We start from the raw sequence: 20312 nt of genomic DNA on the forward strand, positions 1-20312 counted from the left end.
AACAACTGAATAATGGCCTCTGTTTGGAAGCACATCCAACATCTCCTGTTCTACCAGGAACAAGTGCTAAATCATTTAAATAATATAAAAATATACAATTTTCTTGTAATCCCTGCGCATTTCTACGATGCAAACTCCAGCTGACATTTTTAAAACCCAGCTCGTGTCCACAGCTATCACTGAGGACATGACCTCGGTGTCCTCGGTGGCGCCCGAGGCCCCTGCAGAGGGTTTGCACAGCTGACAAGCTCAATGCTTTTAGTGGAGGAAGAAATGATTCATGCATCTTTTTTTTTATTTTTTTTATTTTTTTGTGGAGGTTAGAGGGGTGAGCGTGCCCCGTTCTTAGCAACATCCATGGAGGCCGTGAACGCTGAGTTCCCCTCTGATGTCACAGTCAGTGCAGACACAAACACTGAGGTTCACTGTATCTGCTGAGCCTTGCTGCCCTGTGAAGGCTGATGCTTTGCTGTATTAAGCCCTAATGGATTTTCTGTGTAATGAATGAGCGTAAATTTCCACTCGCAAACAGGCACGGCATTGTCGCGGCCGCTGCGTTGTTATGCAAAATGGCAGCCCTTTCAAATGAAGTGTTTCGAATGGAAGACAGGCTCAATGAGGCGGAGGAATTTCTAAACACTCAGAGGGCAGGAGGCTTTTAATTTTTAAAAAGGAAATAAAAATGAAACTTTGCAACGCGCCGACAATCAGGCGCGGCCGTCATTTCAATTAAGTGCGTTTTTAAAAGGCAAAAACTACCCGGGATGTGACAGTTCCCATTAGCCGCCTAACCATGCAAATCAAAACACAAGTGACATCAGAAAAATCCTCACTGAGCTGTTATTACTGAGTGACGGTGAGAATATAATCAAGCTTACCATTGTTGTCTCGGCGATGGACCCAAAACTGTTGATAAAAATGTTGCAGGTTACGTTTACAGGCGGACCTAGAGAGAGGGAAGAGGACAGGAGACGGAGAAGTTAGAAAAGGACCTGGAATTATTTGCTCAAATAAAAACAAATCCAGAAAGCAGCGGTGAAATAAAACCAGAGCGGTAAAAGCTGTCGGCCTGTAACACCAACACAAACACAGAGCTGAGGGCGACTGTGCAGCACCACACCACTGCAAGGTTTAATATTAAATATGAACAGTTTCATTTATTGTCAATATAAAAGTATGAACATTTATTTTACTACACACTACAGCGTGTCTGCATCTACGTAGTCACATTTTCAGGTTGTAATCCAGCTCACGTGAAGATGATGTTCTCTTTTTTTTAAAGCTACAAGATGGAAAGTTTGTTCTGGAGTCTCTCTGCTGGGAACTGATTCTGCTCCTGCAAAGATCTGTCGGGCCAATCAGATCATTTGGGGGCGGGGGCTTTATGTGCTGATGGACAGAAGATAACAGCATCGTAGTCGAATAATAAATAAATAATAATAATAAAATATACTGAATAAAAATATTTTCAGTCATCTCTCAGAGTTTTGCAGAACTTAATATAGTTTTGAAATATATAGAGATATGCATTTTAAACAAAAAGTCTCCAAAAGCCTTAAAGTTGCTATCCTGGAAGCCTCACCAACTTCCCCGTCCACACTGGGAACTGATTCTGCTCCTCCAAAGATCTGCTGAACCAATCAAATTGTTTGGGGCGGGGCTTAATGTGCTGATCACACGTCATGAAGGTGCCATGAAGTTGAATTAGTTTCCAACTACATGTCTCTGATTGGTTGGAGGACTGTCCAGTTGATGGAGTGTTTTTGTTTTCTCTGTGTCAGTTGAAACACATCCCATAACCGAGATACGAGATAGTTGAAACTGGTTTGAAAACCAATCTGCTCCAGTTGCCAAATAAATATGCAGATAAACAACCGGGCATATCTGAACACGGCAATCACACTTCGTTCAGGAACAAAGGAACCGAGCTGAGCCCACTTTGAGAGGTTCTTGTAGTCGTTCTTGAAATTAACTGGTTCGTTAGCAGTGTGAACACACGTTACCCACGGGCCGAGGTCCTCAGTATGAACAGAAATGTTGTTTTCTACACATTGATGCTTGATCAAACTGCACATGTTGTTCAAAGACAGAACTCTGCTACATGAACCACAGAACAGCTGCTGATGCTCCAGTGGTTTTTCCTGCAAAATTATGACCAATCAGAAAACTGTTTGCAAGAATGTAATGTCAGAACTTTGTCTCGATTGCACTGTGAACACAAATTGAACCAAGGTAACACGTACAGGAGCAAGTTCCTGCAACTCTGTAAGAATATTGTATGACTTTCACCCTCAATCGGATCTAAATAGTGTCCAGGTGTAAAAGCTTCCCGAGTTGCTGATCTGATCTGAACAGAGGAGTGTGTGGATCAGTCTCTGTGTGTGACCGGTTGTTAAAGCTGAAGCGAGTTGACGCCAAACTGCAGGAAGTAAACAAAGAGAAAGAGACCGTCTTTGAATAAACAAGTCGCTGCTCTGGACTCAAACGCTCCAGCAGCTTTACTGACACCAGCACGACATTGGCTTCACGAGTCGCTGAGAAAAGAAGAACGTGTAAACATCTAATTACAACTTAAGAAAACTACAAACGAGAAAATCAATTTCACATCCCTCTGAGACTTGAAAAGCCTCCGTCGGTCCAACGCTATCAATAAACACACGGTGTCATTGCAAAGAGAATGACATCGACCAGAGTAGTCGTCCCTCACTCTCCTCCTCCCGCTTCGAGACGTGGCGGCGTTTGAGGTTTGCCGTCAGATGAGCGAGTCAAGGTGAGACTGAGCAGCTATCAGGTCTTCTGCGGCCGCTCCATTGATTCACCGTATTACCAGGTTGTACAAACACAAATGTGATTGCTTGTCGGCGGGAGTGGAGTCGCAGCGAGGCGCGTGGAGGTCAGCCAAAAAGACGGTCGAGCTTTCGGGCAGACCGGACGTGATATTGACTTTAAGAGTGAATAACCCCCAATTTCTTTAATGCCTCGAGTCGAGTGGCTGCCCGTCACACGGCAGAGTATATTCAGAGACTAGACAGACCTGCTGAGGAGGGCTTATTGACATTTGGAGAAAGGTGCAGAGATTTTACAAAATACGTTTATTGACATTTAGATAAGGGCGATGCAATCTAGCTTAAAAAAAAAAAGGTGTGTACAGAGCATCGGACTCTGTTTTTCTCTACTTGTTTCTTACAAATAAACATAAAATGTGCAAAGTTAAGCCCTGTTTTACAGGACTTTCTAATAACTGCAGAAGTTGTTTGAGATCTTAAGTCCGTGTGAATGGGTGTAAATGTGTAAAGTAAAAATTACGGCACAAGTCACAAACCAGATCTCTGCAAACACTAAGGTCCAGTGATAATACTAATCCCGTGCAAATCGTCATTTTTGTGATTTTGCGGTGTGATGTTGTTTTTTCCAAGGCTCTGATTCTATTTCATTATTTACCTTTTATAGCTACTCTTTTTGCTCTTGTTATTTTTTATTCTGCATTTTCTGTAAGCTGTTGTGAACTGCAATTTCCCCATTGCGGGACTAATAAAGGTTTTTCTTATTCTTATTCTTGCTCAAGAAAAGGGTTAGGATTGGGGTAAAGGTGCAAACTGATTTACATACCCCTGAATCTGCAAAGTAACTAAACTGCCAAAAAGTCTTGCGGTGTAAAAAGTCCAGTATTTATTGGATGTTGTGGAGTGGAAGCAGAAAGTCAGTTCTAATCTGAGCTTTTGTCTCTAAACTTACTAACGTCTGGATGGAGATCGGGAAATAAAGACGAACTTTACAGCTTGTTCCAAAATATGGATCATCTCCCCAAGTCATGACGCACACACAGCTGTTCATGGTTCTGAAACAGCAGTAGGTAGAGATCCATTAGAGACAGCAGCTACAATAACATTCTACTGTTCCACAAATCTGAGATCTGATCTGATCTCAAGTGTTGGCTGGGGACGAATGTGGAGACACATTTTAATGCCAGGTGTGAACACAGGTCCTGGCCACTCGCCACCGGATTACCCAGAGCGGATGTTTATAATCTTCAAATGTTCCCTACACATTCAAGGAGAAAGAAAGGTAAAGTTTGAACTTTTAAATATTGAACTGTCTACAACTGCCGTCTTGCTCTTGCTCTGAAACACTCTCGGTCTTTGGTTTATTCCTTAACAGAAGTAGAAACAGCAGCAGAAATCTTTACAATAAAAAGGGAGAGGGCTTCTCACCATTTAACAGATCGATTTTCCACTTAATGAACCGTTTACTGAAATTCAAGGGATAAAAAAATGTATAAAATCCCAATCTTGCATTGTCATATGTATTCACTACTTTTCATTCATTATTAAAGAGGCATTCGTTTGCTAAGAACTAAGACTTGAGTGTAAGAGCTCCACTGCCAGCGGGCCTGCTATTAAAATCTGTAGACAAAGCCTTATCATGAGGTCTTTGTCTGTGAAATAATTACTATGATCGTGGCCAACACATTCCAGAGACATTCTTGTAATCTGAGTCCTGTAATCCCATTATATTTAATCCGATCCTCATCGGAGAAAGTTACACAGAGGGCTCTTAAAACGGTGCTGGATTACAAATTTTCAATCAGAGCGCTGTTTCGTATCCCGACACGTTGATGCGACTTGAGGTCAAGCTATTCCACACAAACACGCACGCGTTTGTGTTTAGTGTCCCTGGCTAAACTCGGCGTCTAATTCCACAGGCCGGCGGCGAGCTGGGAATGAAGGAAGGGGTCTGGATTATTTTGATGGCCAATTACTCTCCCCCCCGTCACAGTCTGAGGACTGCTGGAGGCCACTGGGGAGAAATATCATCCGAGAGTCATTCATTCACACACACACACATAGAGAAACACACAACTGTGGTTGAGCCATAGAGTAGAAGAAAAAAAAATCATTAAAGCTAGCCGGAGGCGGTGGTTGCCTGCGTGACTTATATGTACAGCATCCAATTAGAACAAACAATAGATTACTCACAGGATGGAGAAACAAAGATGGAAGAAAAAAAACAAACAAGATATTAAGATCAATCAGGTCTGCTTCCAGCACATCAAATGAAACTTAGTCTGGTCCAATTTAAAGAGACGACCCTGGAAACTGTAGCTGTCAGAGAGTTTGGGGTTTCATTTAAATGTCAAAGGCGTAGACTCCATCTGGATTTCATCGTGAGGTGTAGTTCAACCACGGTTTGTAAGAAAAGCGGACACCATGACTGCTCCTCTAAAGTGAAGTCAAAGCAAGTAGAGCTCCCCCTGGTGGCTGGCTGCAGTATAGGTCATAAGCTCCACCCCCTCCATGTTAGTGGGCGGGGTTTGGGTCAAACTAAAACACAGAAGTACACATCAAGTCAATGTTTTTTTCCAAAGATTGTTGCTGACGTATGTTGGAGTGTCGAGCTTCGTCGTAGTTATTTGAAGCTTTAAAAACAGGATGTGACATCACGATGATTGACAGTTGCCATTGACAACCGCTGAGCAGAGGTAGAGCAGAGTATTAACCAATCACCAGTGAGTCTAGAGGAAGTGTGGGCTGGTCATCGATAACAGTACTGCTCAGACTCTGGATCCAAACTCCAAAAAATATCCCCGGGACACTAGCGTCAGTTTGACCAATGGGAGGAAGTCGAGACGTGTCGTCCATTTTTCCTACAGTCTATGGTTTTAACCGATACACGAAAAAAAGAAATCCTCTGCACGTGATTGGACCGTCCTCCAACCACTCAGACGACTCAGGCATTTAGCGATTTAGTCGTCCTCGACAAATTCCATAATTGATGTCATTTGCTCGTCCTTTAACGTTATTTCACTGTCAATATCTTTTACAAGAGCCGCGATAACAGACTCTAAACAGCTCGCTTGTAAAGTTATTTAAGTTATTTAGTAGGAAAGGAGAAAACTCAGACACTGCTGGGTTCCTCTCGGTTCTACATTTGTCTCCTGCAGAATATTTTCCTGTAAATAAGATGTTTCCTGTGTCGTGCTCTACTTCAAATTTACACCATCAATAATAAATGTAACCTTTTAAACATGAGAAACGTCTGCACGGCCGTCAGTGCACGGTTTAAGATGTTCTGTGCAGCGTTCTCCGTTTCTCCTGCCAATAAGTCATGAGTTTATTTCCTTTTGGATTTCTGCTGCTCTCTTTAAAAAAAAATTCTGATTCCCTTTAAAAGAAGCAAATAAACTGTGTTTTGCTCAAACTTCACGGTAGATCGGGTTATTAAAAACTGATCGGGGAGAAACATAAATGATCTGATCCAACATCGGAGTCCAACAAAATACTGAATTATAATATTTTAAAGTAATGTAAAGCAGAAACCTTCAGAACAAGTCCAACTAGTTTATAATCAGATACACATTTGTACGCATGAATGATCAAAACATCATTTATTATAATCTCGTCTCCCTGTTTTTTTCTCTGTGCATTTTAATGTAAAGCACGATGAGTTTCATCTCTGCTTGGCCACATGCTCAAAACTCTTATATTAGCAAGTATAGGCTTAATTCAAGCTCTGGATTTATCTGTGCAGCTTTCATGTTACAAATGGCCTTTTTTTCATCCAATACATTAATATTTATGACTTATTTACATATTTTCCTCCCGTTTCCCCTACAAAAACACATGTAAACTATAACCGAATGAGTTTAACCAAACTGGAGGAGAAACCAACACTTTAAGCTGGATGGACTCCTGGGCCCGTATTCCTAAAGATTCTAAGAATCCTCTCAGAGAGCTCCTATCTTAGCCTAAAAATTCCTAGCTAGGAGTCTTAGCTTAGGAGTGATTCCAGAAAATTCTCAGAGAACTCTTAGCAAGGAATGGACAGAAACTCTTATCTTAGTGAGGAGGTGTGGTTGACCCCGTTGCTAGGTATGAGTCATCATTTCAAGAGGTGTGATTGGTTGATCCTAAAAGCTAGATAAAAATACACTTTTGGTGATAATTGGCCTAGAATAGACGTCAAATTAATAGACTTAATAACAGAATCTAATCTCTATGAAGACTGTATAATTATAAATAATACTTTACATAAAAATAAATAAATAGTACGCTATACTTTAAAAAGTATCCTATAAAATGTGTGATTAAACTCAGGCCACTACCACAGTATTCACATGCTGATAGTTCTATTTATTTGCTTTCATTCATTTACCACACTGGTAACATTTTGCACTTCACCTATTTGGTATTAACAAGAGTAAAATGGCTCAGCTTTCATCAATTTCTGTGATTGCTAACCGGCCTAGAAGAAGCAGTGTTGGTTGATGTTCAAATCTTCCAAAAACAGTGGAGAAGAAATGAAGTAGGAAACCCAACTGGACAGAGGAACAGTGTTTGCTTCTGGATCAACTGGTCAATGAGAATAAAAGTGTTTAGAGTAGATTTGGCTCCAAGTCATCACTGCTGCATTGTTGCATTTTTCCTGTTGCTAAATACCTCAGTATTGTGTTGACTTTCATTTCCAGTGATTCAGTTGTCCCTCTCTATAACGTGGTTCACCTTTCAAAGTCCTCCTCCCTGCTCTTAGCAGATCTCACCTTAGGAGCACTCTTAAGAGCTAAGATTCTTTAGGAATAGCTTTTATCTTTACTAGGAGCTACTCCTAACTTTGAGAGGGAAACGTCATGATTCTAAGAATTTTCTTAGAATTTGGCCACTAGGAGCAACTCTTAGCGCTAAGAATCTTTAGGAATACGGGCCCTGGTAAATAATCACTCCTGCTGGACCAACTGATTCTGCGAAGGCTCGACAAACCCACCAAGCACAAGCTCTGGTATGTCAGAGTGCATCAGTGGGTTTATCCCTAAACCAGCTGGTGTTACATTATCACCGTTGTTTTCTCTCACAACGGCTTTTCAGGCCTAACTCAAGTCCTCTGACACATTTCCTCCGCATCCCGGCTTTGTTCAAAATCCCTCCTTCAAAGACGCCTCGCTCGCTCCGTGGCAGGCGGGGAGACGAGACGGGAGGAGGGACAACGTAATTTGTCTTCTCTCGACGTCTCTCGCAAGCGCATGACGCAAAGAAGAAGAAGAAAAAAAGAGAGAAAGAGGAGGAGGAGGAGAAGCTAATACACACTGAAAAACTCCTCTTTCTGCTGCTCTCCCTCTTTTTTTCCACCACTCATTTAATAACCATCCAGTGAAGAAGACAGACACAGTTTGCTTTATAGGTTTTCAATAAAGACAGAAGACGGGGATGCAGCAGGAAAAAAAGACTGAGGGGAGACAGAAGCAACAGTTCATTAACCGTCGGGGAGGACAGGCTACTGTAGCTACACACTTAGATTCGCCTCATTGTGTTTCTTCAAAACGCTTTGAGCTGCAAACGCGCACGTCTGTGTATACGTCCACACTTGAAAGGACACTTGATTACACAACAGACTCCATTGCCTTTTGAATGAGGTGACGATCTCTCAATTAAACCCTTTGTTCTCTGTGATATAATGGACCTGCACATAAACACGGCATAAAATGACATGTATGGTGGTTTAGGAGTAAGGACAGGGTATGGTCGTCTTTCATCGGCATATGCGGCTTGAAATAACCAAAAAAATACGATCCGGCTTATTAGAGACACTTAAAATCTGCAGTTCCTCTACTGTCCACTAGATGCTGTCTCCAACAGCGAGTCAATCCCCACAGACCTAAAATATCTGACTTCACAGCAGAAATAAATATGTTTACAGCCTGATACAAGGAACAATATTAAGGTTATTGTGGCACATAATTTAGTTTTATCAACCATTTCAATAAATCACCTCAAAAAGACGTTGATGTCAAACAGCTGTGCAAAAAACTGCAGTTCATCTAATGTCCACTAGAGGCTGCCTCCAAACCAATCCCTATAGACCTCTTTACAGCTAATTTATCCATTCATGACAAGTGTACTAACAATTTTTATATAATCACTAGGGATGTCCCGATCCGATCACGTGATCGGAAATCGGGGTCGATCACGTGGTTTCAGACTCGATCGGAATCGGACGTTACATCCCGATCAGGGATCGAATATATATATATATGTTTATATTTATTGTCATTATTTTTTTTATCAGATCTATAATATTTCAAAACAAATGGGAAAAATAACAGCTTAGTTGCTGTTATGTGGTGGTACAGAGTCAGACCGTCTCAACTCCACACAGAAACAACGTATGCGGCATGACGTCACTTTGCTGCGTGCTGTAAAGGAAGCAGAACACGGCAGCAACTTCAAGCTAGTGGCGCTTTTTTTTTCTTTTTTTTATTACTTGATTATTTTATTGTTCAAACTACCTCACAGAAGTGTTCTGTTGTGTTGATATCATAGATTGATAAAATAAAAAATCAGGGATATCCTGGATCTGTTTCTTCGCTGTTCTTCATTTTTTTTTAATGTAGGCTACTGTAGAAGTATCGGATCGGGACTCGGTATCGGCAGATACTCAAAATCAAATGACTCGGACTCGGATTCGGGGGCAAAAAAACCTGATCGGGACATCCCTAATAATCACCTACATATCTATTTTATATTAAAGCTTAAAAATGTGTATAATTAATGCCGTAAGCTTCACCTTTTTAACCATTTCCGAATTAGCTGGGAGTTAGTTGGAGTCGGGCACTGCCAAGATGGCGGCGGCCAGAGACGACGCACTGAGCTTCAAAATCACTCTCCAGGAAATACTTGGGTGACATCTTTATATACAGTCAACGGTTTCTGTTCATATGGCTGCAGTAATTCTGAGAGGAGCAAGAGATGAAGTCAGGTGACGTTGCACAAAGTCCCTATAGAGAGGAGGTTGGGGCTGATGGATGGGTGAACGAACGAATATGCCAACTGTAGCTCATTTCCCTATTCATGACAGTTGAGATTAGTTAAGTTTCGTTACAAATGTGTTGTAGCTCTTTCACTGCCAAGAGAAGTGAGAAGATATCAATTTCCAAATGATGTGACGTTCATCCTTCACTGTTTCACACTCTGGACGTCTACGTGGTCTCTAACTGTGGAAGAATTATCACTTGAAGAGGCACTCTCAAAGCAACGTGGAGAGAACTTTAGGAGAGAACACAAAAAGCAACATTTCTGCAAACCAACTTTAATTTAAAAACTCCAATTTGCACACTGTTTAACTTATTTATTTTAAATTTGGAGAGGAAGCATCACAAGGTCAGTGTAATGCAATGCAAAGCCTAATACGTGACCTGCCATGCTAATTTATGGTTGCTAAGCTGTGCTATGCTAAACTAAGCTATTGGGCACTCACCGCTCAGGTTTAAGCAACAAACAGGACCAAGACTACTTCTTCAGAAATACTCTTCGCAGATTTTAGAGCCTCTTCTCTTTGCTTCGTCTCATTACCTTGATCTAAAGCTAAAGCTCAACCCCTAAAACCGCCACAGATTTGTCCACATAAAGATGCCACAACTGCAGATCACAGGAAGAGAAAACAAACAAAACGCTGCATTCGTTAAATCTGCTCACACACACCAAGAGCAAACATGTATGTGCAGATGATTAAACGTGTTCGATATACGCACCGACTCACATGGACACGCACGCACAAACATATGCTGAATGCAAACCCCAGTGCACGCCGACAGATATGTATGAGCACCGAGGCACGCGTGGAACACAAACACACATTAACATACCGCTTTGCTTGCATGCATACCGTCTGCACGCCTCGTTGCCTTTTCACCTTTTGCAGCTGATAGCATTTAATCATGTCCTTCCACAAGTCTCTGCAAACATACATCACATCAACAGAAAACCCGCTGCCTTATATCTCTAAATCCCTGAACTGTTCTTTCTCTGAATAATGTAACATTTAATCAGTAACTTTACTTTTAAAACTCTCTGAATTATTAACGTCGCACTGATTGTGTTTAATAAAACTGTGCTTTTTTTTTTTGATATTGAAAAATTTATAAGTGCTAATTAGTCTGTTCGGTGAATGTTCCTGGGAGATGAATTTTCTAGTGTGTGAATTACAAAGTTAACTTCGCTCAACACACACACACACACACACACACACACAGGCTGAGGAGGCCAATCAGGACTAGCGACTACACTAGTCCTACTGCGGCGCACCGGCACAAATAAATCCCCCTCTTCTCCGGCTGAACTCCACTTTCATTAAAAACGAGTGACAACAGCAATAAAGCAGGATGAAACAAACAGCTCGGCTCGGCCTCTCAGCACTTCTGCTAACTGCAGCCACCGCAGCCACTTACTGTAGAGACGCTCTGAACAGTCCCCGGGCTCTCAGGCAAAAGCTTTGGAAATAACATGTACGAGCTTGTGCCAGGCTAATGCCGTACGTCGTAGACGCTCCTCCGTGGATGCAGTTTGTCTGGATAAATCTGATTTCCCTTCTGGAAGTTCCAAACTTTCATCAGCCGAGTGAACAAAATGGTGTTTGCAAAACTATCCATTCAAATCCTCTCGCTCTTTCACGGAAACTATAGTTTTATTCCTTATTCTTTTCAAGACTGCAAACATTTTCATAAATCTGCTCACATACTGATATGGTTTTTACATTTTTAAAGAACATTTAAATCCCTTTTTGCATCCAAAACATACAACCAGTGTGGGTTCATCTCTATTTGGGCTCATCTACTTCCTGGATATCCACGAAAACACCGTTTCTTTGACTGACTTTCAGTTTTGCTGCAACGCAAAAAAAAATTGTCAATGACGATGAGCAGTGAACACAACATCAGGAAAAACTATGAAGAACCAAAAAAACTATCAGTTCTCCACAGATCCCTCAGTTTAAATTTTCGCCAAAATTAAAAGTATGCACTCTGACATGAGAGCAGCTTCTACTGATAATAATTAATACAATGCTTGAGACCTACAGCTTATTTCTGTTTTAAAACGGTATATCTTAAAGTTAAATGCATCTTCTTTCTGAAATATTAGAGAATAAAAGAGTAAAACTTGACTTTGCAGAGTCCACTTTACTTGTTGATATTTATGCTGGGGTTGTGTTCACGGCTCATCGTTAGTTTTTTGGCCTTTCAGCAGAACTGAGAGTCAGTTTTTTTGGTGGTTATCCAGGAAGTAGACAGCTCCAAATTAGAGACGGTATGAAGATGACAGCCTGATAAAGCTGCCAGGGGAAGTGCCAGTAATTTATTTCTCTGTGTTTTCTGCTCCCAGCTCAGCAGACTTATTTTTTTTTTCCTAATGTCAAGTTAACATTTCGTCCCCACTGGGATTTTTTAAACTGATGCTAGGAACAAACATCGAGCAGACACCAGAGGATAAAAGCCTGTGGGACCACATCGTCTCTGCATCAACACAAACTCAAGTTCTAAAAAACGTGGCGTGTTTGTGGTTCTGCAGAAACAGGAACCGCTGTTAAAACAAATGCATGCAGTCCTGACATTGGAAGGTGTTTTGGATCAAAGCATCCGTTACACAGCAGGTTACGCCGCGTCCGCCGAACGCCATATGTTAGGACGATACAGCAGATGCATTAAGACTGCAGGGAGCATGTCACCAGAGTAGTGGTGATAAACCCAGAGTGTTTATAGAGATTCTAACACGTTTCTATTAATAATGAGCAGTTGAAAACAACAGAAATAATTGAATCTGTTGATGTTACCATCTATTTCAACAACTACACCGATCAGCCACAACATTATGACCACTGACAGGAGAAGTGAATAACATTTAAACCACAGGTGTCAAACTGATCCGTGAAAGGGCCGCTGTGGCTGCAGGTTTTCATTCCAACCATGCAGCAGCACACCTGACTTGGCTCAATCAATCAACTGAACTGCCTTCACACAGTCATTTCAGGTGTCCTCTTGCTTGATTGGAACAAAAACTTGCCAGCCACACCCACTGCATGGGTGCTGCATGGTTGGAATGAAAACCTGCAGCCACAGCGGCCCTTTCACGGATCAGTTTGACACCCCTGATTTAAACCATCTTGTGACAGTTCAGTGTTCTGCTAGGAAACTTCTGGACCTGGCATTCATTGGTGTGGATGTTACTAAGGGCGTATTCACACCAGGAAGGTCCGTTAGTTCGCTTGCTTTGGTCCGGACCAATTTTTTTTTTCTTTTTTTTTTTTTAGTGCGGTTCGCTTTCACACTGTGATTAATTGCAACCGGACCAGAATTTATAAACAAAAACACATGTGCTAAGGTCGTTCAGCCATTGGCTGGTAAACGTATAGGCGGGGTAAAGAAGGAAGCCAAATGTCCCACGTAAATAGGCTACAATGGAGACTTTGCGTACTGTAGGTCCACTTGTTATTATGCTAGCAATAATTTATAAACTTACAGCTTGTGCTCGAGCGTCAAGACCGTTTGATGCAACATGAGTTTAACCATATCATGCTCGTTATTTTGCAACGGCTCATCTCTACCTAACCTACCTGCGTTTGTTTGCTTCACGTGTCTCTCTCTGTTGTGTGTGTCACTGGGCTATCCTACATTTCCCATAATGCGCGAAAACTACGGGAAACTACGGGAGCTCGTCAAATCCAAAAAGGTAGATTTTTGCAACTTGGGTCGGATCGAGGTCGGGCTGCTTTCACACCATAAAGGAACCGCACCAGGGTTCGGTAGGAACCGCTCCGAGACCACCTCCTCAGCTGGGTCTCGGTCCGCTTGTTTGGTCCGCACCAGAGTTCGAGTGATTGTATTCACACCAGTCAAAAAGGTCCGAACCAAGCAAGGAAATGAACTTGAGTTCGTTTTAATCGAACTAAACAAGGCAGGTGTGAATACACCCTTAGACATGTAGCACCCACCTAGACCAGACCAGGCACCCCCACCCCATAGCAATGACACTCCTTGATGGCAGCAGCCATCCCCATCAGGATGCAGCCTGACACAGACACACACACAAAAACACTTTAGGAACAACTAAAAAAAAAAAACATGAAGAACAGCACAAGGTGTTGACCTGGCCTCCAAATTCACTAGATCCCAAACTGATCAAGTATCTGTGGGATGATCCACAGAGGCCCCTCCCCTCAAAGGCCCCCCACTAACAATATTCTGTTGCCAGACACCACAGGACACCCTCAGAAGGCCCATGTCCATTCTCTGATGAGTCACCACAAGGGAGACCTACATAATATTAGGATCGGTGTGAGCAATAGTCACTTTACCAGTAGCACTGATTTTATTTTTCTGGAGGAAGGAGGGAATTCAAAAAGAGGCCATAAAGCATCATTCTTGGAGGGAAGTTCAGTTTCTTTAGTCTTTTAAAGAACTGCTTTTGTAGCACAACTGAATCCTCTCTCATTCTTGAGTCGTGCTTCTGTTAAAACAACATCTTCTTTGCTTGAATGCACGACAACAAGAGCTGAAAACGTTGCTTCATATTTATTTAGTTAGCAGGTCGGGCTACAGACGCGGCGTCACTGCTTACTTCTCACCAGCACCGACACAGTGTTCTCTGCAGACTTCCTCAAGCAAACTCACGGAGGCTCGACCCCCATCCGCTAACGTCGACAACGACTCCGACAACAATAGCTGGACCTCCTCACAAAAAAACAAAAACCTCCACGTGACTCCGTTCTCTTCACGCTGAGCTGATTTAAGTTTTGATGAGCTCAGGAAGTAAACGACCAGATGGCGTCGGCGGAGGCGGAGGCGGAGGCGGGGGGATGTTTCCAGTGTATTCTGGATTCATTCATAAAGCAGAGCTAAGCGCGAGACAAACATTGCACATATTATGTATTAATGCAAATGGAAACTTCCTCTTGTTCCCTTTCTGCTTGTGCACTTTTCATATTGCGGCTGTGCTCTTTACATGATGCTTCATCCACTCTCGTCTGAAACGCTGAAGCCCTCCCTCCACTGCAGCATCCTTCAGATAATCCCAAACTCAGACGTATTTCTCCGACCACTCCTGCCGACAGATCGGCCCCCGGGGACTCATCCTCAGCCCACGTCCTCCGAGCCCCTCATCATCAGGGCGCCGTTTACAGAGCCCAATTAAGTGGTCATCCCATCAGCTCTCCTTGCTGACATCTTCATTTTCAAGCACCGCCCCCACTGCGGCATACCTGGACCGCCAAGTGGAACTAATGAAGCCGCATAAATCAAGCACACCCCGCGTTTTTACAAGGAAGGGAGGGGTATAGGTGCTACAGCGGGGTGCGCTCCATTATCAGGCCTTCAGAAGGGTTGTAAAACACAGGTACCTGGAGGATCGTCTTGGCTCCTGCTCTCCCATGCTTTATTTAACTCTCTCCTCTCCTGGCGCCCAATTTTCTCTCCTCTAAGTGACACCTCTGCACCGCGGCGGCCAGACTGAATTTATTCTCTGCGACTAAATGGCACGGAGCAAAACAAAGCAGAGGCCGAGAAGAAAAGCCGCAAATGATATAAATAATACTCTGAATTACGCAGGATCTTCTCTTTTGCAATTGAGCCGCCTTCAGCAAAAAATACTACAATGGCTGCGAGACGTTAAATATTTATAAGGTGTCGTCTGAAGGCTATACGGTCCGCGGGAGGGGGGTTGTACTTTTTATTGAAGTAATATATATTCTCCACACATGCCCATGGAGGTTTAGGACCGCGGCTCATTTTCCAAGCAGGACGGAGGGAGAGGGAAGTATAGACGCTTGTTTTTCTCCTCGTGTTGTTTTTCTTGTCCGGACGCGACAGCTGAAGAGGCGATCATTTTATTCTTATCCATCTTACATAAGCTGGAGAAAAAAAAAAAGAGCCTCCCTGGGAACTTTAAAGCGTCGTAAATCCCCCGGGAAACAGCGATATGATGAACATTTTATCGAGAGCTTTATGTTCCTGGAAGTTACTCAGCACGGCTCTTAAAAAAGTTAGCTAAAAGCCATAAAACTAACTCTGCTTTTCAAAGAATAAGGTTGTTAAAGGCAGTTTGCTGTCAAATACATACCTAAACCTTTCTTTTTATTATTGTTATTATTTAGCTTGAGGTTAATGGAGTAACAGTAAAGCTAGTTTAACCCCTAACACTTTTTTCTAACGTTACTATCCTGTGCAATCTGATCACACGTGTAGCCGTGTTCACAAACATTCGTCCCCAGCTAGCACTTGAGATCTGATCGCAGTTTCTCTGTATGTAAATAACAGAATCTTTTAGGGGTTCATTCATTCATTCATTCATTCATGCATTCATTTCCATCCTTATTTGAGGTTGGGTCGTAGTGGCAACAGGCTAAGTAAGGAACTCCAGCAACACATTCCAGTTCTTCCAGGGGAATTCCGAGGCGTTCCCAGCCCAGACGAGGTAAACCTCCAACGGGAGGCACCCAGGGGGCATCCGAACAACTACAACAACTAGGAGCAGCGGTTCCACTCCGAGCTCCCTCCGAATGTCCGAGCTCCTCAGCCTATCTCTAAGCCTGAGCCCTGCCACCCTTTGGAGGAACCTCATTTCAGCCGCTTGTAACCGTGATGCCATTCTTTTGAACCATACAGTCTATGGTTCAAAAGAATGAGGTCAAGTACCTCTCAGACCACCTCCAAAGGTCTTAAGATGGTCATTTGTGATCAGATTACACTGGACAGATGTTAATGCAAGGCTTGAACAAATACCTTCTGCTTTTCTAGTTTCCACCAGGTTTTGGCTGCAGAGCTTTGCTCCCATTTAGCCACAGAAGGAGAATTAGTGGGGTCCAAAACTGATCGGCGCTCCTAAAATGCCTCTTAGAGTCAATATGTCCAGATTAAATCTAAATGAAGGCATTACCAAATAGCGTACGGATCAATTTGGCCTCTACGTGTCGACTCTCTAGGACTTTCTGCCTAGAAGTAACTCTCAGCGTCTCTACTCCAGCTCCTGTTTTATCCATTTTTTCCTCCATTACATCCAGACGCGACAACGGAGGGCGAGATAAACATCAAGGCCGTGAAACTCCAACCGGAAAGGGAAGAAAACACTAAGAAGGCTGAGGAACATTAAAGTGTCGTCCGTCTCCTGACTCAACAATGAATCGCTGCTGAAACAAGTCATTTCTTACGTCTCACGTCTATTTCCTCTAAAGCGATACGCAACACATGAAAAAAGAAGCCGTCTGCATCTTTCTCTTATTTATTTGTGCCTTTATTCCTACGTGCTGCCTCCCTCCCTCTTTCATTTACTCAGTCGACTCTCATTATTCTCCCGCGTACACCTTGAGTCTCCTATAGGACAGTAAACACCTTTTTTCCTTTAAGCGAGGACGTAAACAGAGAAAGAAAAAATAAAACACTTCCTGTCATGTTTTAATTGGAGTGGTGAGATGACGAATGGCTCGTCATATTCAGCCATCCATCATCGCCGCTTCCACCGAGAGAACTTTAGGGAAGAACTTCATTTTCCTCCACGGCGAGGGAGGACAAATGCCATTATGATGTGTTTTACTCCGCCTCCCCTCCATTTTCTCTCCCCCTCTCTCTCTCTCTCTCTCTTCCTGCCTCATGTCACCTTGCCTCCTCCTCTCATTCGTATTCTCCCTTTTCAGCCACGGGGTGTTCAGGTTTCATTATGAGATGAAATGTATTCAAAGTGGAGCGGTAGGAGAGGATGGAGAGATGGGTGGATGGATGCATGGCAGCCTGGTCAGAAAACACCTGAGGCTCTCTCTGTATATATGTGTGTGTGTGTGTGTGTGTTTGTTTATGCATATTTACTTAAAATTGGCATCCATGCCTGCAAGCATGTTCAGTTTCTGTTTCCTGTTTGCTCTGAGAGTATTTGCATGTGAGCATTCCTCTCTCCCACATTCCCTCAGTTTATAATCCTAGCACACTCTCATGGAGGCCGTGCGGGACCCGAGCACAAACAAACCCATCTATCTGTTTACCTGTCTGAAAGTAAACATGTGACGGTGCTGTGTTAAAGGACCGATGCTAATGCTACGATGCTAAGCTGTGGTCTTTTTGGTTAAAAACAGTTGAATGTGAATAGATGATACAACTATTGGTTTAAAGCAGGAAACATACAATTTGTTGACCCATCCATCCACCCCAACATCCTCTGCAATGGCGCCTGATTTCCCCCTTCTCTCTCAAGGTGCTCAGGAACCTTTACACCTGCACCATCGAGAGCATCTGGTGTGGGGGCATCACCACCTGGATGGGAAACTGTATCAGGCAGGACTTCCTGGCCCACAAGAGGGTGGTCCGTTCAGCGGAGCGGACCATCAGAACCCTCCTACCCAACCTGCAGGACATTTATACCAAACGTTGCAGGTTAAGGGCCAAGAAGATCCTGGAACAGCCCAGACACCTCGGACACTGTCTCTTCTCTCTACTGCCATCAGGTCGGCGTTTCCGATGCCTGAGGACAAAGACTGAGAGGCTGAAGAAGAGTTTCTATCCACATGCCGTCCGTCTGCTCAACTCTGAGCCTTAACTAGACTTAAATACCACTGCACCACTGCACTTTAGTCACACAGCTGTTTTCAATACTGTAAATGTGTGTTTATATATGAGCTACCCCCCCTCTAAATTTCGAGTTTACAGTCTATATTTTATTTTTTCTCAGTTTTACATTTACACTTATATTGTTTACCTTGTGTGCTATGTGCAATTATTACTGTTTTACTGTAGTACTTTTTTACTACTGGCTGTAGGTACAAAAATACATTTCACTGTGCATTGTACTATGTATATAACTGTGCATGTGACAAATAAAAAAACTATCTATCTATCCTATCTTGTTGTAATGATGGCGGCCATAATTGAACATAAAACAAAAACGTCACCAATATGTTTCCCGAAGAGCAGCTTTGTAGCCCAGCGTGGCGTCTCCGCCCACATCCCTTCAGTTTTATTCACATAGCGTCAATAACAATTCCAATTTCTCAAGATGCTATTACAAAACCCAAAGCCTGAAACTCCCAAATTGAGCAATAAGACAACGGAGACAAGAAAAGTCTCCCTTTTAACAGAAAAACAACCTTGGGCAGCTGCTATGGCAGTGCCTGGGTCAAATAGTCAAACAGGTGGAGGCAGGTGATACCAAGGCAGACGGCTAGCAACATGTGACTGTCAATCAAAGCAGTCAACTCTGTATAAGGACTTTGTAGAGCAACGTCCTCTTTTGCTTCTCTCATGAATTACTGCAGCCAAATGAACACAAACCATTCACCGCATATAAAGATGTCACCCATTTGTTTCCTGAAGAGCAGTTTTGAAGCTCAGTCTGGCGTCTCCGTCTCCGTCTCCATTCAATTTTAGCGTCAATAACAATTCCAGTTGTCTTACGCTTTGCAGAAGCCAGAGTCTGAAACTCCCAGAGTGAGCAATAAGGCAACGGTGGCAAGAAAAGACTTTAACAGGAAGAAACCATGAACAGGTCACATGGCAGCGCCTGACTCCTCCAGGCTAATTCATAAAGAGTCAAACAGCTGGAGGCGGGCAACATGTGAGGACCCCCACCTGTCACTCAAAGCAGCCACGCCCTTAATTCTGCAGAACTTTAAGCCTTGACATAATCTAAACAGGTTAGTTCTAAAAAAAATTAATGGAGAAATTAGCTGTCCCATCCATCAGCCCCAACCTCCTCTGAATAGTGACTTTCTCTCATGAATTACTGCAGTCAGGTGAACACAAACCGCCATCTTGGCTGTGCCTGACTCAACCATCCACCCGTCACTATTTGACTCATGTGTGGAGCTGGATATTTGAGGAACTCCCGACATTTTTTTTAAGCATTTGTTGAAATGCTGATAATTATTGTGTCCTATTAGCTGAATGCACAAACAGTCCATGAAGATGTTACAGGACATACTAAAGATTTTCAGGAGTTAAATATAAGGAAATTCATAGTATTCAACTGATTGGTGGATTTCTTTTCATGCAGGATTTCTGTTTACGTGTCTTCTTGCAGAAATAAAGACGTGTTTTCTTCTCCTATTAAAACTTAAAGCGTTTCTGTAACGACGACCAGATACTGCACAACGTCAACAGCAGCAAATTAGTAAGCAGCGCCGCTCTGGAAGCTTCCAGGCCACGTTCTGAGTGACGGGTGGACATGACAGGCTGGCAGCTGCCTGACTGCAGACAGACAGAAATCAATAGCAGGTCGACGGTGGAGACACGGTGACGGAGACGAGGCGACTCCAGCTTTGTATCAGTGGATTACTGAGAGGTAGCGATGCAGGGAAGAGAGGCAAACATGTGTGAATGTGGTTCTGTGTGTGTGCGCTTGATGCTTCCTGTTTGCATGTTTGTATTCCTGACTGTGCAAATGGACGGTTTGTTGTGTGTGTCTGGGTGTGTGTGTGTGTGTGTGTGTGTGTGAGGGTCATCTGCTCAATAAATCAGTGTGTGATTTAACGGTGTGTCGTGATGTTGCTGCTGTTAGCTCGAAGCTTTTAATCAT

At 43.0% G+C, this 20312-nt stretch overlaps 1 protein-coding gene across 5 annotated transcripts in view; it reads right to left on the reverse strand.

Annotated features, from left to right (window-relative positions):
- Positions 1 to 20312, reverse strand: part of glra1 (glycine receptor, alpha 1) — a gene marked incomplete at both ends in the record, with an annotated part of 110675 nt that overhangs the window by 39886 nt on the left and 50477 nt on the right. For all 5 annotated transcript variants that reach the window (XM_084549718.1, XM_084549719.1, XM_084549717.1 and 2 more), the window contains one exon: positions 879 to 946. In XM_084549718.1, coding sequence (XP_084405844.1) covers positions 879 to 946 — 68 coding nt within the window. The remainder of the gene's footprint in view (positions 1 to 878; positions 947 to 20312) is intronic.

The sequence above is a fragment of the Chelon labrosus genome, assembly GCF_963514085.1.
Source record: "Chelon labrosus genome assembly, chromosome: 8".
NCBI lineage: Eukaryota > Metazoa > Chordata > Actinopteri > Mugiliformes > Mugilidae > Chelon > Chelon labrosus.